This window comes from Coenobita brevimanus, chromosome 1, assembly GCF_032717465.1.
Source record: "Coenobita brevimanus isolate Jiangsu-jjx chromosome 1, ASM3271746v2, whole genome shotgun sequence".
Taxonomy (NCBI): domain Eukaryota; kingdom Metazoa; phylum Arthropoda; class Malacostraca; order Decapoda; family Coenobitidae; genus Coenobita; species Coenobita brevimanus.
In genome coordinates this window covers 8,293,073-8,320,572 of record NC_136954.1, presented here as the reverse complement: position 1 = coordinate 8,320,572, position 27,500 = coordinate 8,293,073, and the positions used below count along the sequence as shown (strand labels likewise).

General features: G+C 42.3%; 1 protein-coding gene across 1 annotated transcript in view; it reads left to right on the top strand.

The window, feature by feature from the left end:
* The window catches only part of LOC145413595 (glutamate receptor 1-like), a 211,706-nt gene that overhangs the window by 111,773 nt on the left and 72,433 nt on the right, over window positions 1-27,500 (top strand). Inside the window, exons 6-7 of the mRNA XM_080283285.1 lie at window positions 4,851-5,042; window positions 9,916-10,023. Coding sequence (XP_080139411.1) covers window positions 4,851-5,042; window positions 9,916-10,023 — 300 coding nt within the window. The remainder of the gene's footprint in view (window positions 1-4,850; window positions 5,043-9,915; window positions 10,024-27,500) is intronic.

The window sequence follows — 27,500 nt, the reverse complement described above, 5'->3', positions numbered from 1 at the left end:
TCTGTAAAATTTGTAGTTGGTCTGTATTTCATTTCTAAGGACGAACAGGCTGGGTCAAAAGACATTACTCTTACGTTCTCTTGACTGGCCTTGGATTCGAAAGCGTAACAAGACCCCCCCCCCCCCGAGATCTGGCGATAATTTTTGGAGCGATGATGATGATGATGATGATGTGATAGTGATAATGGTGATGATGATGGTGATGGTGGTGGTGTTAATGATAATAGAGCATACCTGATCCAGTATGGCTGTTATCTGCGCTAATTAAGGTGGGGAGAAGGCTAATTGCCTCTAACAATACAGGTGTTCCATACATAACCACCCAAAAATTAATGATATACTCCGATTTAATAATTGGGCCGTTAGATCACGAACATGAGGCCAAACAGATGCTAATGGAAATAACGTAAAAACAGTATCAAGGTGTAATAGGCATAACATACAACTTTAAAAATTCTGTTCACTTTACCTTGGCCTTAAATTGCCGTCCCTCCATGTTTTGACCATATCAGTGGATTAGCACTAGAATATTATGCTAGTCACGAAGAAGTACGACCGTGAGGATATAGAGTTGAGGATGAAAATTAATAAGCTGCAAAAGGACGAATATCTGGGCCAAGTTAAAGTAAAAGAATTATAATGCTGCGAAACTTCCTGTGTCACCTACAAGACGACCATCCACCCAGACGGGTAGCCCAGCATGCCATGTGGATTGCGTGGAAGAGAAGGATGTATTTTTTTTAATGCAAGGAAGAAGGAACCAAAGGCCAGGAGCATGCGAAATTGTTCCCTGCAAGAAGAAGAAGAAGAAGAAAAAAAAAAGATAAGAGAGAGCCAAAATCAAGATCCGTTCATTTCGAGATGCCTGGACACACTGCGTTTGAAAGACTGGAGATCATAGGCAGTGGCAAAGACAGACAGAGACAGTTTCAGAGTGTACCATAGAAATTCCGGGCGTTACGTACCCTTATGTGTCACTTAGATCACGAACCTTTGCCCAGATCGATGGCCATGTGACGCCTTTTATCCCTCTGTACGATCCTACGGCAGACTATCTCGATGTCACGAACCGGAATATATAAATGCCATAACAGACAATATCAGTGTAATATGCATAATAAATCTCTTAGAAACAGGTGCTACGAAGCCTCCTACGTCACCTAGAATACGACCATATGCCCAGGCTGGACGCCAAATGAAGCAGAATATCAAGCTGTAAAGTACATAATAATAAATCGTGATGAAACTGGTACCACGAACTCGATAGTCACCGAGGCCTGTATTCTCGTCGGTTGAGGGAGCTCCCTAACACTGTTTCCGACGTGATTTGTTTTCCTACGCGATTTGTTTTGTTCTTTATATCTGACCGCCCAATTGTTACATAAATCCTTCCAGCATATCCATTCTCGGCCAGAATAACGTACAATAGGGTATTAACTACCGATGTTCAAAAATAAATCGCTGAGGAAGAGGTGTTAGGGAGCTTCCTTAACCGGGGAGAACACGAGCCCTAGGGTTGTATTCTCGCAGGATTATGAGGCTGCTTTAGCTTATCTTCCTGTCACATTAATACTGTCTTGAGTAATGTTAATATTAACATGGTCGATATTAAGTAGATTTAAAGAACATTGAAAGGTGTTAAAAATTGTCACGGAATTGGTGGAAGGAAGCCAGCCAGGCCTAGACGCACACGACACCTAAATAACAAACACACATCTGACAAGTGGTGTGGATGGCGTGCCAGTGGGAGGTGTGGAGGGGTATGCAGGGTGGAATTACAGTGGATTAGCGTGGTCTTAGCTGGTTGCACTACGCTACAGGGGCAATTCCCGGGGTAATGTGCCACGCCGAAACACCTGAGAGGCCAGTAACCCTGTTAAGAGGCGTAGTATTCTCAGCTTTGCCCGTCTACTCATCCCCACTCGTATGCTTAATTTTAGAAGCTGATTATATTTGACGGTAAATTTGAGTGTCTAACAGTTGATACTGCCGTTGTGGATTTTGCTGTTATTATGACCATTATAGTTTCCATTTATATATTTTATGATTATATTTCCGGTAGTCGATATTAGTTTTGGTAATGACAGTAAAGCAGAATTCTCCGGTATTGTGGGCTTTTCTGTGTTTGTCCCGATCTCTGTGTTGGCCTTAACAGTGGGATAGGATTATATGCCACGATTACATTTTACGATGCTCTTGATTGTCTTACTGTCGATATTGCTTTTCGTAACCATGGCGACACAGAGGATTATCAGGTATTTTGGGTTTTGCTCCTCGTTTGAGCCTTATGTTACCCGTTGGCTATATTTTACGGCTGTCTTCATTGCCCTGTTGTTACCTAGCTGTCGATTTTTTTTTTTTTTTCAAATGGCAACACAAGGTTTTCGTGGATAGTTTTGTTCATATGGTGGCTTGTTATGCTGCTATTAATTTTAGAATACTATTTTATTGCATTTTATGATAATTCCTGCTGTCCTAGTAGTGCCTAATTGTCCCTGTTGTTTCCCGTAACCATGGTAACGCTGAGACTTATTTAGTGATTGTGTTTTTTTTTCTGGTTATATGTATCATTTGTCTGTATCACTCTTAATTTTAGGATGCGATTACATTCAACAATTATATTTTAAGGTTTTCTTGATTACCCTGCTGTTACCTAAATGTCGGTATTGCCTGTCGTTACCATGGCTGTGTGTGTCTCTCTCTCTCTTTCTCTCTCTCTCTCTCTCTCTCACACACACACACACACACACACACACACACACACACACACACACACACACACACACACACACACACACACACACACACACACACACACACACACACACACACACACACACACACACACACACACCGTTCCTGGTGGCTTGCTTTGGTGAACCATACTAATTCCTTTGCAGCAAACAATGAGTGCCGTCTCGCCCAGACCTCCTCTCTCCCCCACCGTAACGAAACTCATGACAAGTTTGGCCAGCTTGTAGAGTGACCCTCTGGAGGTGTCAAGTGTTGGAAATTTGTTGAGGAAAAGCTGGTGGCACGGTGGAAATGGTGGCAGTTTTACTGAGTTAACCAGTTCAGTGCGAGGATTTTTTTTTATTAGTATTCCTTCCGGATTGTTTTGTTGTTGGTACCTATGGATGATTTGAATTATTTCGTGGAATAATAGAGAGCGAGAGCGAGAGAGAGAGAGAGAGAGAGAGAGAGAGAGAGAGAGAGAGTTTCCGAATTGGAGGGGTTGGATATAACCCTCCTTAGTACTATAAGATGGCATCTAAAGTCGAATCACACTACTTCCCATCCTCTCTATTCCCCACACACACACGTTTCCCCAAGACTCCCATCTCCACCGCCGTAACTCTTGACTTTTAATTATCCTGTCACCAGCCTCGCGCCCATAGGTTATTGTGGGTACCTATACTCCTTCGTGCAGTTCTAATACAGTTGCCACGTTCAATAGATGAAGAAAAAAAATATAGCCTGTCATACCGCCAAAAAATATAAATGTCTGTCTGATTAAATGTATTAAGGCATTTTCACTTGGTCATTGTTATAATTTCACTTTTTAGCATTTAGACTGCTCATAAAAGTCAGAAATATGCTAATTCCGTGTCAGTTTGTCATGCTTTATGTTTATTAAATTCAAGGAGGTGTAGAAAAATATTTATGTCCAATGTCATGCAAAAGTGTGTGTGTGTGTATGTGTGTGTGTGTGTGTGTGTGTGTGTGTGTGTGTGTGTGTGTGTGGTAGCATAGTGTAGTGAGCATTGTGTAGTGTAGCATACCGTAGTGTAGTGTTGCTTAATGTAGTGTAGTGTAATGTAGTGAAGTGTAGCATTGTGTAGTGCAGTGTAGTGTGCTGTGGTGTTGTGTAGTGAAGTGTAGCATTGTTTAGTGCAGTGTAGTTTAGTGTAGTGCAATGCAGTGTAGTGTAATGTGGTGTAGTTTGCTGAAGTGTAGCATAGTGTAGTGATGTGTAATGTTGTGTATCGTAGTTCAGTGTACCGATGTGTTGTGTAGTGTAGTGAAGGCATCGTAGTGAGAGGCAGTCTCCCATATTCCGCTAGTAAAAATAACCATGTGTAAATACCTACTGATAATCCGCTCTGTATATTATTTTCAGTTCCTGCGTACAGTACATTGCGTTTGGCTCCTTTGTATATTTTCAGCGCCATCAGTGCTATTTTCAGAGCCCTCTGTGTTTTCAACACCTGTGTTATTTTCAGCGCCATCTGTGTTGTTTAGAACGCTTCTGCATAGTATATTCAGCGCCATCGTTCATTACTTCCAACAATTCATTTACATACTATTTTCAACGCCCTGGTATAATATTTTCAATGTCTTCCTGTATCTTCAACGCCTTAGTACATTATTTTAGGCTCCTTCTTATATTACTTTCAGAAATTCGCCTTCCTCTTTCCAATGCCTGCGTATATCTTCAAACGAGATTATATTGCAGCTCAAAATCGACAGTGCATTAATTTCCCTCCTTATATCCTGCAGTTAGGGACCTTGATTTTCATTAAGACTCCTGAAAGTCGTCTTCCAGGGGACGGTATGGTTTTAGCAGGAAAAGATGATCGTCTCTATATTTTCTTTTTAGAGTCTCTTTCGCCTCAATCACCCACCAACAGCACTGAACTTGTCTCTTATTCCACATGCTCAGTCGACATTCATGTTTTGTGCTAAGAATTGTCCTCCTCCTCCTCCTCCTCCTCCTCCTCTAGTCTTACTATTTTTCTTCCTCAACAACAGCACTTGATGCCAAGAAATCTGTCCTCCTCCTCCTCCTCGTCTTATTATTTTTCTTCATCAACAGCAGCACTAAAATCGGTCCATCCTCTCTTCCCCAGGCCCAGTCAGCACTGATCTACGACGCAGTGAGGGTGGTTGCTAAGGCGCTGACCAGACTAAAGCACAAGAAAGTGGACGTGTTTGGTGAGTCTCCTGGGCTGGGGGCGCCGCGGATCATCAGCTGCCACAGTAATGACGCTGATCAGAGCGTCTGGGAGCACGGCGAGAAGATCACCAGGCACTTGAGGAAGGTGGGTCCAGGAGTAGGTGTCAGGGTGAGATATTAGGGTGCCAGGGTGGGGTATTAGAGTGCCAGGGTGAAGTATGAGGGTGTCAGGGTGGAGTATTATGGTGCCAGGGTGGAGTATTTGGGTGCCAGGGTGGGGTATTAGGGTGTCAGGGTGGGGTATTAAGGTGTCAGGGTGAAGTATTAGGGTGCCAGGGTGGAGTATTAGGGTGTGAGGGTAAAGTAATGGGGGTGTCAGGGTGGAGTATTTGGGTGCTAGGGTGTGGTATTATTGAGCCAGGGTGAAGTATTAGGTGCCAGGATTGGGTATTAGGTTGGAGTAATAAGGTGTCAGGATGGGGTATTGGAGTGCCAGGGTGGAGTGCGTGGAGTATTAGGGTGTCAGGGTGGAGTATTAGTGTGCCAGGGTGGAGTAATAGAGTGCCAGGGTAGAGTATTTGAGTGCCATTGTGGAGTATTGGGGTGCCAGGGTGGAGTACTATATTAGGATGCCAGAGAAGAGTATTAGGGTGCCAGGGTGGGTATCAATGTCAAGAATGGTGATAATGGTGTCAGGATATAGAATTGGGTGTCAGTGTGGAATAATGTGGTGATAGGTTGGACTTGGAGGCAGGAAGTCAGGAGTGAATAATAAAAGACCACCAGGAACTTGAGGAAGGTGGGTGAAGAGTTAGATATGCACTGTAGAGATGTTAAGGTGCTGAAGAAGAAAAACAGTTCTCTAGGGTGGAGTATTGAAGTTGTTTTAGCTTACGTTAATGGTGTTGTTATTCATATTGCTTAACCCTGAACCACCTGACCGAGAGTAGTCGTCGACCGTGGGTAAACGACCGCCCCTGCGAGGTTGTCCCATATGTTCCGTACACCGTTGACGTTGTGTCTGCATCCTAGTGTAGCGTGTGCTGTGCAGTGCTCCATTGTGTGTGTTATGTTGTGTGGGCTTGTTCAACAAGCGGGGCAAATGTCATCTCTGATTCCATCCAACCCAAATCTAAACTAGCAGTGACCAGGGCTGAGTGATGTCCTGATCTAACCCTAGCCAAGTGAACTCGACCAGCTCTATTTAAGGATGATTTTGATGGGTGGATGACATTAGGGGTGGCATGTCGTAGTGTGTTCCGATCGGGATGTTTTGCCGTGCGCGTGAAGTAGGTATGTAGGTGTTTCTTCATTGATTGTGTGGGAATGTCTGTCTTAGGTTGTAGCATTAATTGTCTGAGTAGGATATTAGAGTGTTATGAAAGATGGGTATGGTGTCAGGGTGTAAAAAATGTGTTGTATGGAAATATAAGGTGTCAGGGTGCAAAATTAGGTTGGCAGTGTGGAACATTAGGGTGTCAGGATGGACCTGGGGTAATGCTGTCAGGAAAGAATAATGATGAAACCAGACACCTGAAGACGATGTGTAATATGTAATAGTGGCACTGTGAACATGTTATGGTGCTATAGAGGATAATTAAAGCACTGTAACCTTATTACCATAACATGCCCAAATTTTCGTCCCAATGCAACTCATTTCGTGTAGGTGAATGGCAGAACAAGAGAGTGCATAATTTCTGTATCCTCTCCATAGCACTACTTCGTGACTAACATCATATTCTAGTGTTAATCTATTGTTACAGTTCAGTGCTTAAATTCTGCATCCTCTCCACAGCACAACTTCATGACTAGCATCATATTCTAGTGTTAATCTGTTGTTACTGCTAAGCATTCAGATGGAGAGATGGCAGTTTTAGGTCGTCACAGTAAAATGATCATAGGTAGAATAGTCGGGTGCAGAGAGTGCATAGCTACAGTTCATTAACCTTCACTTGGCTCAGATTTTCGTCTGTTTCCACCTTCTTTTACGTAGCCCATTTGGCAGAAAAGTCGCGGCTTGACTTCCTTTACGTAACACTTTTCATGACTAGTATCCTAGTTTCGAATTTCTGGTTTTAAATCTTGCAAACAACTTAACAATCAAGATGGAGAGATGACAGTTGTAGGCCAAGCTAGAGTTTAAAAAAAAAAAAAAAGATACAGGATTATGATGTTTTCTTGCACGTTAAAGCCTAGGAGACACATCCGTAAAACATCGATATATACATACTGCTGAATTACTCGCTTTCAGGTTAAGATAGTTTAGAATATGATTTCCAGTCCTTTCCTATCAGATTCCCATGACAGTGTTTCCATTTTGAATTGTGGACCTTCTCACGATTTCCTGCAGGCTTCGTCTGGAGGGTTTGATGGGCGGAGGAAGGGGGGCATGGGGTTTCCTGCTATTCTCTCTTTGCCTTTTAACCCATAAAATAGTTTTGTTAGTTAAAAAACTTCCTAATAATAAATAGCTTCGAAATGACCAAGTGTGTTGCTGTGTGTTTTTCTTAGTAAGAGATTTAGAAGGTCAGGGTGGAAAATTAATCCTTCCAGTACGGGACTGTTTTGTGATACATTCTTGCTGTCACCACACTATTTCCTTCAATTTAGGTGGGCACCTTGGCAGTGATGAAGTTGCTGAAGAATATATCTAACCCTTCCAGCACGGAAAGAGTATCGTATGTCGAATAAAATCGTCTGGAAATACCAAGATAACACGTCATCAGATTTTGAAGGTTAATAAATATAATTAACCGCGTCTTTTTAATCTTTTCAACCTGAGGACGTCATGTAGCCTACAGTATGTATTGTATTCATACCATTTCCTGTCGATTTGACTCAGCATAGAGGAAACATTTCGTAATGAAGAGGTTTGAAGTGTCTTTATTATCACTTCTGCTAAAAGATGTCTCTCCTAAGCTGAGTAAAATCGGCCAGAGGTAGTAAAATAAATTGCAAAAGACGTCCTTGGAGCGAACAGGTCAACCGTCAGTCCGATGATTTATTGTTTAATTGCATTGTTGATATAAAACCCCGGTGGCCCAGTGGTCAGCACTGCCAGCTGCAGTTGCCAACACGATAACACCAGTTATGAATTTTGCTGTGACAGGTCGCACCACTCAGTTCAGGTGTAAGTTTACCCCTTTGGAGTTGGTAGGCGAAATAAATACCCCCGGTAACACCTAAGGTAGGTAACCGTGTACTGTATTCTGAATGATGGAATGGCCCTGTATGCCAGAACTGTGGGCTAGTAACCTGTCACAGAGTTAAAGGAATACTGCCGTCACCTGTACACAGGCGGTCAAATGCTGTCTCCCGCTCCTAGTCACAGTAAGAATATCTACCGAATGATATAAGACAGTGGTGGTTCGGGAGGTGGGGTGTTTTTTTTTTGGGGTGGTAGGAAAGTTAGGGCAGGGGAGGTTTGGGAAGTGGGGGATGCGAGGTGTTGGGGTGGCAAGAAGAGGGTTAAAAGCGAGGGAGTCAACTTCCTGTTCGTTATCTGGTACATATTCTTGCTGTGGCTGGGGCAGGACACAACATTTGACCCCCAGTGGACGTTCGACATCATAAGTTCTATCGTCTCTTGGTGTTCTCTCCACCGGCTTTAAAAACAAGTAAGATGAATCCACAGTAACCTACACTGCTCATTTTACTTGGCCACAGATCAGTGTCATCTGTGTCGGTTGCTACAGATTCACCACTCAGATTCTCATAGACTATGGAAAAAGCAGGAGAAGCGACAGGACTTTTGATGCTGACCGTACCTCTACCTCCAGACGTCATTATTCAAGTCAAGGAAGGTTTCTCGCACCGAAGGAGTGGCACTGCATCCTGGACAGAAGTGTTATGAGTCCATGGGGAGGCTGTGCGTACAATAACATCCTTGTGTAAGCGAGGGAAGGCAGTGGTATGGCAGCGGTGGTAGGGTGCTTAGCGGATGAGGTGTGCAGCAGGTTTATGGGAATATGACACAGACAACAGCAGGGTGAGCTGAGGCATGGGGGTGGTGGTGCGCTGTTAAACGCACATTACTATGTTAACGAGAGTGAGTCAGAGAGAGTGAGAGGTGGTCTCGCTTTGACACTGATACTGTACCTCTCAAGGATCTAAATTTTCTCTCTCTCTCTCTCTCTCTCTCTCTCTCTCTCTCTTGGAAATTGAAAATAAAAAACAATAGCAAGATCAGTAAAATTAATAATATAATGACAAGCAGCAGCACTGGGATTGCAACACCCACGCTCTCCAGCTGTTTCAAGTGTCGAATATTTTACCTTGCTCTGTGACCTTGACCTTCGACAGATTACTCTAGAAATCTACTTGCTTCATCCTTGCCTAGCTCATATCCTTTCTTCCAACTTTGACTCACATTAGGTCAGATCTGTCTGAGTTGACTTTGTCCTGTGAAGCAAACACTGTCAAACGGAAAATTTGTATTTTAGGTTATAGCACTTTTTTAAAATTTAACATGACAGATATTCATGACCGTTTTCAGCTCATTTAATGGCCATGTGTATTCAGACTGGAGGGTTTATTTGGCTAGAAACTAAGGAGACTCATTGGTACCCCATAGCTAAAATTCATCGAACTTACACGCAGCCATGACTTAGTATTTGATTTGGCAGAGGAGACCAGTACCATCACGTGAAAGCAAACCAGCAAATAATTTCGTTACCCATAATGAGTGTTGTTGTTGATGTGTTTTTCATGCAATATCATGGTATTATTGGTGTGTTTTTCTTGCATTATCTTAGTATTGTTGGTGTGTTTCGTGCATTATCTTGGTATTGTTGTTGTGTTTCTTACATTATCTTGATACTGTTGGTGTGTTTTTCTTGCATTATCTTGGTAATATTGGAGTGTTTCGTGCATTATCTTGGTATTGTTGGTGTGTTTCGTGCATTATCTTGGTATTGTTGTTGTGTTTCTTGCATTATCTTGGTATTATTGGTGTGTTTCTTGCATTATCTTGGTGTTGTTGGTGTGTTTCTTGCATTATCTTGGTGTTGTTGTTGCAGGTTGAGATGGAGGGACTGACAGGCAACATCAGCTTCACGGACGAGGGTAAGAGGAAGCTGTACTCACTGGACGTGGTGGAAATGACACTCACCAGCGAGACGGTCAAAGTGAGTGTGCAATTTATCTAATATAGTGCGTTATCATTAGCTTTTATCTCTCGTAGTTCATTTCTTAATTTTTGCTGTCTTTCGTCGGAGATGATCTTAAACACAGAGATCGTCAAAGGGGTGTAGTGAGTGTTGAGTTTCTCTCTCTCTCTCTCTCTCTCTCTCTCTCTACCTACCTACCTACCTACCTACCTACCTACAACACAGAGACAGTCAAAGTGAGTATTAGCATCTTCAGTCCAGTACCGTGCGTTTTTATTTTCTCTTCCCTACTCCAAACTGTTTTTATCAGCTAGGAGTGAGAGAGATAAAGGGAACTATAAGCAACATCTACGGTTCCCAGATTTCCGTTATGTATACCGTTGTTGCATTCTGTGCTGAGTTTCATTTTATAAGCAAGGGCATTCTTCCAGTTTCTCTACCTTAACTTATCCCAACCTAACCCAGCCTGACAGATTACCTAACTGACTAACAAACCTACCTGATACTAAGAAAACAAACCTAACCTAACCGGCTGACAAACTAACCTAACCTGATACTAAGAAAACAAACCCAACCTAACCTTGAACTTTCTAGGTAAGGGAAAGTGTAAAAATAGTACACAGAATGGAAATCACCGATCAAAAGTCGCTAAGTTTAATAAAATGGCCTAGACATATCAGGAATAAAAAATACATCATCATAGTGAAGGGTTGGTGTTGGGGAGGGATGCCTTCATGTGGTGGCACCGATATAACTGGTCGGGTAAGCTGCCTGGTTGTACAAACGTCCCTCAACTACTTCCCCCGAAAGGAGGAGGATGGACGGTCGGAGAAGGCCGACTCCAGCCTGCAGTCGACCAGATTCACGATACAGAAGACCCTGGGTCTGTAACTACTGCTGGCTAAGATTTCAGCAATATAATCTTAACATTATCTCCTTTTTCTTTTCTCTCACCTCACCACTGCTCTTGTGTCTCGTTATCTTTCATGTATCCATTTTAACCCTTTGAGTATGTATATGACAGACGACCCTGCACTCTCTCTCTCTCTCTCTCTCTCTCTCTCTCTCTCTCTCTCTCTCTCTCTCTCTCTCTCTCTCACACGCACACACACACACACACACACACACAGCTGTTAATTAGCGCAAAAAATTACATGAGGTACTTATCTTTTCCCCTGGGGGTAGGGGGGTTTCAAGAATACTCCCCCAGTATCCCTGCTTGTCGTACGAGGCGACTAAAAGGGTTGGTGGTGGGTTAGTGCCCCACCCCGTAAAAAGAACTAACTAAAAAAGCAAACAAAGCGCCTCGGACCCGGACGGACCATACGTTGACGACTAAGGAACGGACGAAGGACATTCTTAGGGTGGGAACGTGAAATGTGAGAGGATTGAATGCAGTGAAAGAGAGAGAGAAATTGTTCAGGTGCTTGAGGATGCAAAAGTGGATATATGTGGATTGACTGAAACTAAATGGTAAGGTGAAAGGGTGAGAGAATGGGAATATGGTTTAGGTATATGTGCGGGAGTCAATGAAAATGAGAGGGCAAGAGAGGGAGTATGTTTGATGATAAGCAAGAAGTGGAAGGAGAATATAAGAGAGTATGGAACAGTGGGTGCAAGGATTGTATGGGTGAGGATGAAAGTAGGTATACAAGCGTGGGCGATTGTATGTGTGTATGCCCCGACAGAGGATCGAGTGGCAAGAGTGAAAGATGAGTTTTGGGCGAGTGTAGAAGCGTGTATGGACAAGTTTGAGAGGAGCGAGAGAGTGCTGTTGATTGGAGACATGAATGGCAAAGTTGTGAATGTACGAGTGGATGGAGTGGTTGGTCAGTGGGGTGTGCCAGCTGAAGTAGATGGGAATGGAAGTGCTTTGGTGGACATCTGTGCTTGTAAGGGGTTGGCAATAGCCAACACCTACTTTCGGCATAAGATGATCCACCGGTATACATGCAGAGTAATGAGGAGGATGGATGGTGAACTTGTTGAACTAAAGGCAATGATAGACTATGTGTGTGTGGATGAGCGAATGAGAAGACAAGTGTTGGATGCAAGAGTGTGGAGAGGGTTGAGGAATGGAGTCTCGGACCATCACTTAGTGATGGCCAAGGTAGAGCTGCAAAGAAAGTGGTTGAGGAGATGAAGGGGAAGACAGGAGGAAGCAACTCCTGTGAGAAGAGTGGAGAAATTGCAAGATAGTGAGAAAATGACAGAGTATAAGAGCATAGTGGAAGAAAGACTGGGAAGGTATGAGCTAGAGCAGATGGAAGGGGTGGAAGACGTATGTAAGATATTCACGGAAGAGATAGTCGCAGCGTGTGAGGCGGTTTGTGGAGTGAGGAGGAGATGCAAGGGTGTGCAAGGGACAGCATGGTGGAATGATGAGGTGAAACGAGCTGTGGAACAATAGAAGAAGGCATATAGTGAATGGTTAGCGAGTAGAGGTAGGGGAGAAGATGAGAGAGAGAAGAGAGAGGTATATGTGAGCAGGAGAAAGGAGGTTAAGAGACTGGTGAAGGAGAGTAAGAAGAAAGTGGATGAGGAGTTTGGGAGGAATTTGAGTGTGAAATGGAGGGAGAGTAAGAAATTGTTTTGGAAGGAGGTAAAGAAAGTAAAGCAGTGTGATAGGGGAAATAGTAGTGGAGTGAAAGATAGGAATAATAGATTGTTGGTGGAGAAGAGAGAGAAACTGAGGAGACGTAAGGAGCACTTTGAGGATTTGTTGAATGTGGAGAGTGAGAGTAGTGCGAGTATAAGTGGTTGGGGAATGGCTGGGAGAAGAAGAGATGAGAGGAGGGAGGAAGAGATCAGTAGGGCGGAAGTAGTGGAAGCGATGAAGAATATTAAGTTGGGAAAGGCCCCAGGAATTGATGGAGTGTGTGGTGAAATGCTTAGGTATGGGGGTGAGATTGTTGTGGAGTGGATATGGAAGTTGTGTAGATTGGCTTGGGAAGAGGGAAGGGTTCCAGAGGACTGGAAATCAGGTATAATTGTTCCTTTATACAAAGGAAAAGGAGAGAGAGAAGTATGTGGTAACCATAGGGGTATTTGCCTACTTAGTGTGACTGGTAAAATATATGGTAGAATAATCATTGATAGGGTTAGGCATATGACAGAGGAGCTAGTTGGAGAAGAACAAGGGGGATTTAGGAAGGGAAAAGGGTGTGTAGATCAGATATTTGTTCTAAGATGTTTAGTGGAGAAGTATCTAGAGAAGGGAAGGAAAGTGTATGCTGCCTTCATGGACTTGGAGAAAGCTTATGACAGAATAGATAGGCAAGGGATGTGGAAGGTATTAAGAATATATGGAGTGGAGGGGAAATTGTTGAGTGCTGTGAAGAGTATGTACGAGGGAGCTAGGGTTACGGTGCGAGTGTATGGTGAGCTGAGTGAGTTCTTTGATCTCAATGTGGGACTGAAACAGGGTTGTGTGATGTCTCCACGGCTTTTTAATATATACATGGATGGGGTTGTAAAGGAGGTGCAGGGTAGGGCAGTGGATGTGGGGGTGGCTCTAATGAATGAGGGTGAGATTTGGAAGCTTCCGGTGTTGCTGTTTGCTGATGATACAGTACTGTTGAGTGAAGATGAATGGGAGTTGCAAGGTTTGGTGAATGAATTTGGGACAGTGTGTAGGAGGAGGAATCTGAAAGTTAATGTAAACAAAAGTAAAGTTATGGTGTTTGAGAGGAATGAAGTCACAGAGTGTGCAGTGAGGTTGGATGGTGAGGATATGGAGAATGTGAGTGCATTCAAGTACTTGGGTAGTGTGATGAGTAAGGTTGGAACTTTGGGGGATGAAGTGCGTGAAAGGGTACAGGAGGGAAGCAAGGTTGTTGGTTCACTGAAAGCAGTGATGAGAAATAAGGAGGTAAGTATGGAAATTAAGAAGTCACTGCATGATAGTATTGTGATCCCTACCCTGACATATGGAAGCGAGGCATGGACCTTGCAAGAGGGAAACAAGTCAAGAGTGAGAGCAGTGGAAATGAGTTACTTGAGAGGAGCATGTGGAGTGACGTGGAGGAACAGGTTGACGAATGAAGAAGTGAAGGAACGCTGTGGGGTGGATGTGGATGTGGTTGAGAAGATTAGGAGAAATACACTGAGGTGGTTTGGACATGTGAAGAGAATGGAGAATGACTGACTGACTAAGAGGGTGTATGTAGGTGAGGTGGAGGGAGGGAGAGGGAGAGGTAGACCGAGGATGAGGTGGAGGGATGGAGTTGAGAGGTATATGAGGAAGGGGGGGGTGAGTTGGGGGGAGGGTAGTCAAATGGTGGGTGACAGAGCGACTTGGAGGCGTTTTGTCTGCGGCCACCCTTTGCGGGATTAGGGCGTCGGGCTATAGATAGATAGATAGACATTTTTTTTTTTTTTTTTTTTTTTTTTTTTAATAGGGAAGTACACTGTTTACTTGTCTGGTAACAAGTGCAGGCATAGTCAGTGGTCCTTGTACATGTCTGGAATGCCAAACTGACGAATAAGTAATAACAAATGGCCGTTAGAAAACAGAGGAATGTCCACACCCTCATGCTGTCAGGCCTAAGAATTCGACTGAGCCATTTAACATTTTGTCTGCGAGTTACCAACTTTGGTGTATGTGTGTGTGTGTGTTTGTGTGTGTGTGTGTGTGTGTGTGTGTGTGTGTGTGTGTGTGTGTGTGTGTGTGTGTGTGTGTGTGTGTGTGTGTGTGTGTGTGTGTGTGTGTGTGTGTGTGTGTGTGTGTGTGTGTGTTTGTGTGTGTGTGTGTGTGTGTGTGTGAGAGAGAGAGAGAGAGAGAGAGAGAGAGAGAGAGAGAGAGAGAGAGAGAGAGACTGTAAAGTGGCCATGGGGGTGAACATAAAGGCAATATTATGAGGAGCGGGGGGGAGGAGAGGATCAGGTGAGACATGTAAATAGAAACACATGAGGTGGGGGGGATTGTTGGTGAGAGGAAGAGGGGAGAGGAGGAGGAAAACGAGGAACAGGGGAGAACAGAAGAGTGGAAAAGGAGGAATGGAAAGGGGAGAGAAGGGAAGGGTAAAGGAGATGGAAAACAGAGAGAGAGAGAGAGAGAGAGAGAGAGAGAGAGAGAGGGGGGGGGAGTAATGGGGGGAGAGAGAGAGAGAAAGGGAGGGGGAGGGTAATGGGGATATGTGAACTAAAAAAGGTGGTACAGAGGAAAAGGAAGGAAGAGAGGATCAGAGATGACCGTGATACTGGCACATGAGGTGGGGAGATTGCTGGCAGGAGAGAGAGAGAGAGAGAGGAGGAGGAAAAACGAGGAGTAAGGAGAGTAGAATATGACAATGGACACATCTAGTAGCCGCATCCACCCTAACCGTATCCACCACCCCTGTGTATAACAGAAGGTGTTGTTTGTTCTTAGACACCTCTTAGACATAACCTAAATGAACTCCACACGCATCTCAACACACACGAGACTCGCATCCAACACTCCCCGCCAAAGTGACACTCATAAAACTCTGCGGTTCTGTCTTGCCAGATTTCATCATTCAAAATGTACGGTGACATACAGTAACAGTTTGGGACACGCACTGAATTTGGCCGCCCCTGTGGGTTCGGCAAACGATGGGGAATAGGAGGAGGAGGAGGAAAGGGAAAGAAAAGACACAAGAATGAAATTGAATGATCAGGAGGAGGAGGAGGAGGAGGAGGAGATGGTCGGTAAGGGGGAGAAAAGAAAGATGAGATATATTAGCAGTATTGTGGAGGAGCAAGAAGACGAAAACAAAAGGAGAAGAGGAAGAACTATATAGGATAAAAGAAGGTGAAAGGAGGGATAAGAAAGGAAGGAAAGCGAAGGAGGAAAGGAGAGGAGGAGGGAGGTTGAGAAAGGATATGAGAGAGATAACCTAAGGCTATGGTGTACGTACAGGGGGAACCAAGAGTTGGAGAAGAAAGGGGTCACGAGAAAGAAGAATAAAGAGGAGAAACTTGAAGGAAGGGATCACAAGAAAGAAGAATAAAAGGAGGAATAAAGACTGACAAGAAGAAAGGAAAAACAAGAAGAAAGGAGAAGCCATGGGAAGTGAAAGATAGAGGAAAAGGAAGAGGAGAAAAAAGAAGGGAAATTAAAATAAAAGGAAGAGGAACAAAACAAAGAGGAAGAAGAACAGAAACAAACACAGAAGACTGAAGTGGTTCCAGGCTGTGGTGTTTATTCGGAACAAGAGGGAACAAGACGAGGTGAAGATGGAAGACAAAACAAAGAGAAGAGAAACAAGAGGGAAAAGGGATGAAAAGAAATAAATGATAAACGTAGAGATCAAAGAAAGCGAAAGAATGAACGGGGAGGAGAGTCAAAAGTAAGAGTTATGAAAGAGGACTGAAACGAGGAGCAGGAGAAGACGGGAGACAGACAAAGGGAGAGAGAGGAGACACGCGAGACTGAGGAATAAGTAAGGTAAATAAGAAGCAAAGCAAGAAAAAAAAAATACAATGAGAAGAGGGCAAAAGGAGGACTAGGGTTCAGATGAAGACAAAAAGTGTGTTGGTTTCCAGCTATGGTGAGTGCACAGAGGGAAGGGGGACAGGAGAGAGACGAAAGAAGAGGAGAGAGAAAAATGAAATAAAAAAAGAGAGGAGGGTCAAATGGAGGACAAGAGAAGAAAGAATAACGAGAGTCAAGGAGGAGATAAAGAAAAAAGGACACGAGAAGATAAGGAAAACGAAAGGATAAGATGGCTCCTAGAAGGGAAGAGGGAGAGAAGGATTTAGTAGAGAAGAGAGGAGAGAGGAAAGAAGAGAGAAGATGGGAAATGCTAGAGAAAAAAGAAGGGAGGCAGGCGAAATAATAATAATGGGAATAAGAGAAGGTGAGATAGTTCCAGACTGGTGTGTGTGCATGACGGGTCAAGTGCAGAAGAAAACAAGATGGGGAAAAACAAGATAAGGGAAGAAAGAACAGAAGAGAAGCAAGGAAGATCTGTGGAAAAGAAGGGCATAGGAAAAAAGAAAGGAAAAACGAAAAGGATGAGTAAACGAAGAAAAAGATTGATAAGAAAGAAAAGGCAGATAAGGGAGGAGGAAATCATTGGGTCCAGTGAAATGACAAATATTTACTCGTAATTTGCATGTGTTTTTAAGAAAGAAGAATCATTAGAAGATAATATGTGGAGGTTCATGATATACACACTGTCGGGTAGAGTTACACAAGCATCTTCAAACTTTGCACTCTAGAAAATGCTTGCCCTGCTAGGGGCGTGGTGATGCCGTCGCAGAGTACATACATAAGTGGCCAAAGCACACATCACTGGACGTAAGTATCCCCATTCTCTCTCTCTCTCTCTCTCTCTCTCTCTCATGCAAACGTACCCTGACTACTAAATCTAAATCCAGGCCATAACACGGTGCACTTTGCCACCCACATTTCACCAAACCACACCGTTGCAGGAACACAAAAATGGCCAAAGCATCCCCACAGAGGGTATCAGTCAGGACCAAGATCGCAATGTCAGCTACTGGACTCCCTAGTGGGTGCGTGTGTACACGTGCCTTTAGAAGTGTTTACCGGGAATGGGATTTTTTTTTTTTACATATATATATACTTACGTATATATATATATATATACACATACTTATACATACATACATCGTGACCGGCAGTGGTATGGGTAACGCGAAATATTATAGTTATGGCCAGAATGCCTGACAAATTGGTTCCTTAAAGCATCATTTAGAGGTGAGGGTCATTATTTTCTCAGACCATGAAGTGGGCGAAACATTACTGCCTAAGATAATCAAGGATCTTATCTTTTAATGGGTCTTTGAGTAACCCATGGCAACTGTTGGTGCGATGGATGCGGATATCCTGAGATTTCGGGGAGGGAAAAAAAGCTTATTATGAAAGATTATGACCGAAAAAAGGAGGGGAAGGCAGAACTACCAACAGTTACTTGCAGGAAAAAATGTGATGTGTGAAAGAATTGGGAAGTAAAACACACAGTAGGAAAAATTATGGAACGAACAAAAGTGGAAGATAGTTATAAAGTGCAGTGCATGCATTAGTAAAGGGGAATAAGGTGTAATATGGGAAAACGGCCGTAGGAAAAAAAATGTGCGTAGTAAAAAAAACTTGCATCCGGGGAAAGGAAGAAAGACTGTTGGATAAGAGATGCATAAAGTGAAAGATGGAAGAAAACGATGGGTGGTAGATAAAATATACGCAAAGTGAAATTTAAAAGAAACTACGAAGGAGGAAAGTTGAAAAATTCCGTAGGAAACAAGTTGAAAAAATATCCAAACATAAAAGCTCTTTGATGGGGGGCAAGAGGAGTACAAAAGATCTTTATGGAAAATTCCTTGTACGAGAGACCATCGTAGGAGTAAAAATAGGAAGGGCAGAGGAGGATAGTGGGGGGAAAATAGGAATGACAAGAAATACGTAGAAATACGTGGAAGAGGAACACCTAGTAGTGAGAGAGGGTTCGAAGGTTCATCATGAAAAGGCATTTCAGTACCTGACATGAAAAGGATGCGGGGGGAAATGCACACAATGGTATATGGAGCTGTGTTGCACGCAGGACTGTTGGGACTTTGGGAACCGATTTTCAAGAGTGCTGAGAGAGAGAGAGAGAGAGAGAGAGAGAGAGAGAGAGAGAGAGAGAATGGGATTATTTCTACGTAACCTGTAATTTTTTCCCTGTCAAGATGGATGTCTTAGAGTTTCACACCAAACGAAGACATGATGTTGGTGGTTCGAAGCTTTATTTATTTATATTTTATTTATTCATTTATTTATTTATTTTTATACACGAGTAACATCGCCAATCAATATTTTCCTTATGTACACTCGATCAATAAAGTATCGGTGCACAGGGGGTGCGATGCCTACCGAAAAGATTCGAACAACTGCTGACATTACCAACGTCTCATTGTGTATCAAGAGTGTCTGTCTATATAAACATTACATTTGCTATATGTTTGCAAGAGGATAGTGCTAGTTGGCGATATATAACACCTCCCGACATCAGGGCTACCAACGTGTGGTAGGTCGGATACTAATATTTCAGTGACCTTCGTTCTGTGGTCCCAAATGTTTCACGCATGTTGTGCACCGATACTTTTGTGACCGAGTGTACACACGATCAAAAAACTATCTTTACAACCATCCGTCTACATTTTGAAAGTGAACGAAACTTATGAGCATATTTTCCATTAAGTACTCATAGCTGTACATAGCCAGTAATTTAATTAGTACTACATGAAGGAAGAATATGTGACTTGTGAATTAAACAGTCCATTCAGAAATCTCGCGTAAAGAAATAACGTGATAAGCAACAGCGCTCTGTGTGAAACCATCGGTCACCCGGGTAAAGTTAGTCTTCGAAGCTCCGAACAACCTCCATAACACTGAACGATAGGGCTTGTTGGATGTGTAACCCAGCCAGCGGTAGAATCAGAGGGTCCGCAAAATCTGTGGCTTATGAGTGAAGACGTGAACAAGAATTCGGCAGCATTTCTCCGCCAGCTGTGGCAGTGGAAGACGTTATGTGAAATTTTTAATTAATGTGATAGCAGTATGAAACACAGCAAAAGAACTTGGGAAAAGAGAGTTCTGTCTGTCATCTGGGGAGGAGGGAGAAAAATCTAAGGCAGGACACAAAGCCGGCAAGGGACTGTCGTCGTACTCTTGCTGATGGCTGTGTGAAAATATTAACAGAGAATGTGATTAGTATGGAAAGGGTGAAAAAGTTAAAACATCTAGTATGAAGAAATTATACTGAGAATATGATTAGTATATAAAGACTAAAAAAAATGATAACACCGATTATGAATAAATTATACTGAGAATGTGATGAATATGAAAAGATGTTAAAAGGTATAAAGCCTAGTACAAGTAAATTACAATGATAATATGACGAGTGTGAAAAAATTGAGAAAACAAAAGCTGAAACTCCTAATGATAATAACTTACACTGAGAATGAGTACTTTGATAAGATTGAAAGAAAGCTAAAACTCCTAGTATGAATAAATTACAGTGGGAATGAGTAGTATGATATAAACTAGAAAAAAGCAGAGTATGAAATGTTTATAGAAAATGGTCATGTCGAAATTTACCCACAAAAAACGCTAAATAAAAATATTGCTAGCTGGAGACTGAGGGTGAAAAATCAGTAGCAGCTGTTGAAAAATATATGTAACGATACTAGTAACAAAATATATCTTTGTGAAAATTGTGGTAGATGCGGGGGCACACCATCTGCTCACATAATGTAGTATTGCCTTCAGCTAACTCCACGTTGGATGACAAGCCACATGGTTTCCTGTACACTAGGAAGCCATTTACTACGCTGGATAGTAATTATGTAAAGAAATAACTAGTGGTCTAGTAGGTTAAAACACTCCAACCGGTTGTGGCCTGTGAGGGTTTACATGCGAGGGCTCGTATGGTAAGGTAAAGGGGTAGACGGAGTGAGGCACTTAGCCATGGTACTCATCTCCGTAACTTAGGCCTTTTAATCTGTGACGGGATTATTGCTCACATAATGCCACTAAGAGGTTAACGGATTACTCGCCTTTAATGTCCGACTAAATAGCCTATCTCCGGTTCCCAACACTCCTATTTTTTTTTTTTTTTTTTAATAACAGAACGGAGGAAGGAAAAACAAATGAGTAAAAAAAAATAATAATCCATACACCAGATTACTGGTGTCCTCTGTTCATAAAATATCTGTAACAATTAGACTTAAACAGCTGTGGGTTGAAATTTGGAGGGAAACAACTCTGGGGAAGCGAGTTCCAGAGAGATGCAGTTCGGGGAATGAAAGAATTCTGATAGGCAGAAGTTCTGCAATATGGCTGAGTGACATTCCAGTCATGAGCGCTACCAGATGCCCTTGTAGCACGAGGGAAGGCATGGAGAGGTGGCACCATGGACGCAACTTCGTCTGAGCACTTGCCAAAAAAATATCTGTAAAATAATGCAAAGGAGGCATCATTCCTTATTACTTGCAGGGGAGGTAGTTTATATGTAATGGCAGGGTTGTTAATGATTCTAACAGGTTTGTTCTGAATTTTGTCTAATTGTCTTAATGCAACCTCTCCACAACCATTGGGTGAGCAATATTCAAGCTGAGAGCGCACATGACTCTTATAAATTATAGCTAACTGCTCATCGGCGAAGAAGTTACGGACTCTGTACAATAATCCAAGTTTCTTTGAGGCGGTTTTAGCAAGTGATCTGACATGAGAGGTCGATCTGAGGGCACTGTTAAGTGAGACTCCAAGAATTTCAATACTTTTGGAGATGGGAATATTAGTAGCACTGAAGGTAATGTACGAATCTGGCAATATCTGTCTATTAGTAAACTGTATATATTTAGTTTTACTAGCATTAAAAGTGACAAGGTTGTTTTGTCCCCATTCACTGATTGTAGATAGATCTTGATGTATGGAGATGGCTGTACTGAGTTGAGAGGTGGAGATATTAGACTTTGTAAATGGATGTCTGAGTGTGAATGAACTATGTAGTGTTGAGTCATCTGCATATGAGTGAATGGGATTGTGGGTGACAGATAAGAGATCATTAATATGAACCAGAAATAGGGTTGGCACCAGAACTGATCCCTGCGGCACGCCGGCGTTAATTGAATGGAATTTGGAATATACATCATCTACTTTTACTCTTATTTTCCTGTCACTAAGATATGAAGAAATCAAAGGAACAAAAGACGTTAGTCCATGGCAAGGGAGTTTGGACAGTAGGGAACGGTGCCATACTCTGTCGAAAGCTTTAGAGATATCAAGAGCTACTGCATGAGTTTCTCCAAAAAGATCAGTTGATTGATAGATGGTATGAGTTAAGAGATTGAGTATGTCAATGGTGGATCTTTCGTGGCGAAAACCATATTGTCTATCACTAATTAAGTTGTTGGATTCAAGATGTTTAACAATGTGCTTATTAATTAAAGTTTCAAATACCTTACCAAGAGAAGATGTGACAGCTATTGGTCTGTAATTGGATGGGTCAGACGAACTTCCTTACTTCTGAACTGGGTGGATATTGGCTTCTTTCCATGAACTTGGGAATAAAGAAGTACACATGCATAGTCTGAATAATTTAGCTAGGACAGAGGCAAGTTCAGGGGAACACTTTTTCAAAACAATTGGCGGAATTCCATCTGAGCCTGGAGCTTTGTTGGTAGGTAAATTGTCTAGGATGGATTTTATGTATCTTGTCTGTATTTTAAGTGGGGGCAATTTCGGGAGAATCAAGTTCCAGTACTGGGATATTCTGGCTGGTATCGTCTATGGTAGAGTTTCTGGCAAAGGTACTGGCGAAGATATCTGCTTTCTCACGCGGGTCATTTGTAATGTCGCCATCTGAAGATTTTAGTGGGGGAATGGAAGATGACATATTAAAGTTATTATTGAAAGAATTAAGAGTTGACCAGAATATTCTATTGTCATTAGGGTTGTTAAGTAGTTTTGATGCTTGCTTTTGAAGCAAGTTTGATTTAGATAGATTTAATACAGCATTTGCATGATCTCTAGCAATTTTAAATTGGGAGAGTGATTCAGATGTTTTTTATTTTAAGTAAGAGTTATATGCTAATGACTTTTGGGCTGTTGCTCTGGCACAGTTGCCATCAAACCATTTTGGAGAGTTCTATCTTTTAGTGAACTGTTGACTTGGTATGAATAAATCCATACCAGCTAGTATTAAGTCGCAAATATGGGACTGGGTAGAATTGGGATCACTAAAGAAGAAAGACTGCCATGGAACATCAGCAAGATAATTTCTAAATCCATCCCAGTCTGCCCTATCAAAGTGCCATCGGGTCACGCTGACAGATTCAGAACGGGGAGGTGTGGGAGGGTTAACTAAGGAGGCTTTGACGGCTGAAGAGTCACACTATCGTGACCATGAAATAGGATACAAAAACCCACACTGGCAGACGAAAAAAGATGTATTCCAAACTGTTTCGGCGACAACTGTCGCCCTCTTCAGTGGATCTACCGACCAAGAGTGTCTTGGTCTGTAGATCCACTGAAGAGGGCGACAGTTGTCGCCAAAACAGTTTGGAATACATCTTTTTTCGTCTGCCAGTGTGGGTTTTGTATCCTAAGGAGGCTTTGATGAGATTGTGGTCAGAGGATCCAAGTGGTGACAGTACCTGTATCCTGTATTGATATGGATTATTTGTCAAGAATAAATCCAAGAGATGGGCATTATGGTCAGGATTATCAGGTATTCTGGTTGGTTGCTTTACCAACCGGGTGAGATTAAACGATTCCGCAAACAGCTCGCACTCTAGACCAGCGTCGTTAGTCCGGGCAGAATGCAATAACCATTCAACATTGTGTTTGTTAAAATCACCCAAAATGGTAATTTCGGTGCCAAGGGCAAGGTCAAGGGTGCTCAGCTGAGTGGATATGGAATCAAATACACTGGGTTCCGAAGAAGCATTGGGTGAACGATAAACTACACAAATATATTTGGTAATGTTTTGACAATTTAATTTATAAAATGAGTAATCAAAACTGGATGAAGTGAAGTTTAAAATAGTGTCAACTGCATATTGGGATTTGATATAACAACAGGTGCCGCCCTTGTTACGAAAGTTTGTAAGGAGATGGTAACCGGGAAAACAAAATGGAGATATATCGGTAGAGGGTGAGATTTGTTGTTCTGTGAGGAAAAGGGCTAAAGGGGATATGGACTGAAGGAAAAAATTAACTGAGTTTAAATTTGTGGTAAGGCCACGGATGTTGGTAAAGAATAAGGCCACACTGTCACCTTTTCGCAGACGAGCATTCCCGGAAATAGCAACAGTCGCTGCCGGCACAGTCGCTTGATGGCGATCAGGAGGACCCTGTGCCGCCAGCCCTAGCCTGCCGGTGGTGGCAATCCGAGGTACCACCTCATTTGATAGTAAGATTGCAGCGGCCATAGAAGATGTTATATGTTATGCGCATGTAGTGTGGTGTAGACAGTTGAAGGTAGATGTATTATGAGAGCATGCTGGCTTAATCTCTGTGTAAATGAATGCACTGAAAATGTTCAGCAAAGGGAGATGGTCAGGTTCAAGTCTTGAGGGCAGGTGAAACGGGAGCTCCAGCTCTCCCTATCGCCAGCTTGCCATCCACCTCGGGAGTACTGCCCTGTTCGACTGGTGCTACAGTCTGCTCCACAGAATGTAAGCCAGGTGCAGTACAATGCCAGTGGACGGGTATCAATAAAAGAGAGGATGATGGATGAATGGGTGGATGAAAAGACTGCAACTGAAATCGTGGGAAGCACTGCTCGTTAGATGAGAAGCTGGAGTCAAGTAGAACCGGTGTGTACAAGTAAGAAAACTGCTTGTTGCAGAGAGACATAAACGTATTGGGTTGCAGACGTAATTAAAAATGCATGATACATAAAAATTAACAATGGGAAATATTGACTGTTGAAGGCGGTAGGGACTGATCAGGAAGATAAGTTTGTGAAAGACGGTATAAACAGAATGTGTAAGAATGCTAGGTACGAAAAAAAATATACTTATAATGAAAAAAATTACGAAGGAAATATTGCGTGCTGGAGACGGTGTGAAAAAATACAAACAAAAAACCTTAGAGATACAAAAATACAAGGTACGAAATATATCTACAAAAATACCTGGTATAAAAAGATTACAGGGGAAAATACTGTTCGTTAATGAGGTTGAGGGGAAAGATCTGTAGCATGAATGTGTGCAGTATGATGGTATAGATATAGTTACTAGATGTGGCTTACCGTTCAGCGAAAAATGATAGGAATGAAAAGGTTAAAGCAAAACATAACAAAAAAAAAAAAAATCTCTTTGCATGAAGCGGATGGGAGAAGATACTGTAATTGGATAAGTTTGAAAAGACTTCCCTTTCGACACACACACACACACACACACACACACACACACACACACACACACACACACACACACACACACACACACAAGTGGATATTCCTCTTTTCGATCTAATTAACCGATAAGATACCAGAGGAGAGTATTCATGTTTCTAATCATGTATGAGTAGTGGTCTGGTTGGTGTGGCTGCTGCCATCATTCACCGCCCGTAATATCATCTTCAGTTTCACCATCTTCAACTATATCACCTTTCATATGAGGACGTTTTTATTTTTTTATTTTGGCTATGAACAAAATACAGTACTGTACTTTACACCTCAAACAATTCGTGTCATGACTAGGGAAGAATGCGTGACATGCATGATTAGGTGTTACGTGGGGGACTTAACATAGGTGATAGAACGGGAGAAAGTAGAACATTTGGTCTGTTTCTTACAGATGAAGCCAAAGGGTCAGACCTTTCTCTCTGTACGCTTTCCGTTAAAAAAAAAAAAAAAAAAAAAAAATCCCCCTTCACATCGTCCTTTTACATTGCCCTCTTCAACTTTGACAGAGAGAGAGAGAGAGAGAGAGAGAGAGAGAGAGACAGAGAGAGACAGAGAGAGGTAGGGGGGGAGGCAAAGAATAGTACAACACTTGGAGAGGAGAATGTAAGCCAGGTACAGTACAATGCCAGTGGACGAGTGGGTGAAGGAATCGAGCCAGGTAGTACTGTCATGATGTAGCAATATATCATGCCTAATATTCTCTCATGACAGACATATTTCTACATTCCAATAACAGGAGTAGACATACCACAGTTCAGTCACTAGACCTACATGGTATTATTGTTGACACCTTTCAGATCATCTTGCTTTATCGTTATCAGACAGTGCATTCCCTAAGGTTTACAGAGCGGTTTTTCTAGCCTAACAAACTCCCTACCCTCTTTCAGCTCAGTTGATAGCCAGAGTTATTTACATAACGGGGTCTGTTTTACTATATTCTTGTTACACTAGTTTGGCATAAAATTACGATCTCTTCATGAATGTCGAGTTGTAAGAATACGTGAGTTCTAGAATGTGGTACTTGTCATGAAGAAGTGCTATGGAAAGTACCGGTATGTACAGTAGAGATGTAGTACTGTCTTATTCTGTCGTTTGAGCTATATGAATAACCTGCAAAAGGACAAAAATTTGGACCAAGTTAGAGTCAAGGGAGTATAGCAAGAAAACCCACATTTACCTCGTAACTAAGTGTCATATAATTTCATGCAGCCACGTCTTATTGTTCAGGTTTGGTCCACTTCCCTCAGGTGAAAACAAAACCAGTAGGTTCAAATCCCCGCTGGGGCAGGGAACAGTTTAAAGATTTGAATTTCATGTAAAGCAGCCTTTACCGATCTACCAGAAGACCCGCCGACATGTCGTAAAAATACCCCCGCTAATATAAATACACCAGTCCTGTATGAGACAGCCCTAGCATGTATTCAATATGGACGGTGGGAGTTAGCGTCGAAGTGGTGACATGTAGAGGTATATGATATGTAGGAGGACTACTGGGCCTTGGGAGCAGGCTGTGAAGCCTATGCCCAGTGTCGAGCACATATAAAAAAAAAAAAAAAGAAAGAAAAAGAAAAAGTTAAGTCGGCACCTCCAGCTGACGGCACCCCACACCTTGTCATGTCTCCTCTTGAGTGCTAAAATCATGTCGTCTAAACTGAACCATGGGTTGGCTATAAAGTTCAGGACTTGTGTGATAGCAGTAGCCGAGCCGTCCCTACTGAAACACACGATGGTTGTCTTATTCAGGACGGGTTTCATGTCATCAGAGGAACCGTCAGTATTGAAACCTGCGATGGCTTTATTATTCAAGATCAATGAGGTGGCATTAGCGGAGTGTTTTTTTTTTTTTTTTGCGATAGATCGTGTAAGACGCTGGAAAATGTAATCAGTAATATTGCCTTCTTTTCTTTACTATCGTCCGTGTAGCAATCAGCATCAGCATTATCATTTCCTTCATTACCTGGACTACTGATTACTTCGTCACAGAATGGCCAGTTTTCAAAATTTCCTTTTCAACCTTCATAGGTCCGAAATGCTACTAGGATTCTCTCTCTCTCTCTCTCTCTCTCTCTCTCTCTCTCTCTCTCTCATAATAATAATAATACTTTCGAATTCGATAAGGTATATTCAGAATTGCAAAGTTATAAGGATCTCATTTTCTAAGCTTTTTTTTTTTTTTTTTTTACATTGCCTTTCTCCATTTTTCCCGTCTGTTTTGATCCAGAAATCGACAAGTTGCATTCAACGTTAGTTAGTATAAGGGTATATCATTATATGGTTTTTCGTCTGCCTTAGTGTCTTCCTCCATCAGCTTCTAGTAAAGATTCCCTTTCTTCTGTATTACTTAATGGAACGGTATGTAATTGCAGTAGGAAACACACACCAACATGAATGAGGATAACGAAATTAGTGTTGGTTTTTCATCTGGAGAATCTGAGCCACTCCCATAACTTGAATACTAAGTTGTGGTTCCATGAAGTCCAGTGAGCAGTAGTTATGAGGCAGGAATGAATCTCCCTGGTTACAAGTTAAATGCACTCTTATAATGATTCTGTGTTCAGTAAGTTTGTATCTCGGTATAAAGTTCAAACTGTCCCTTACATACTATACTCA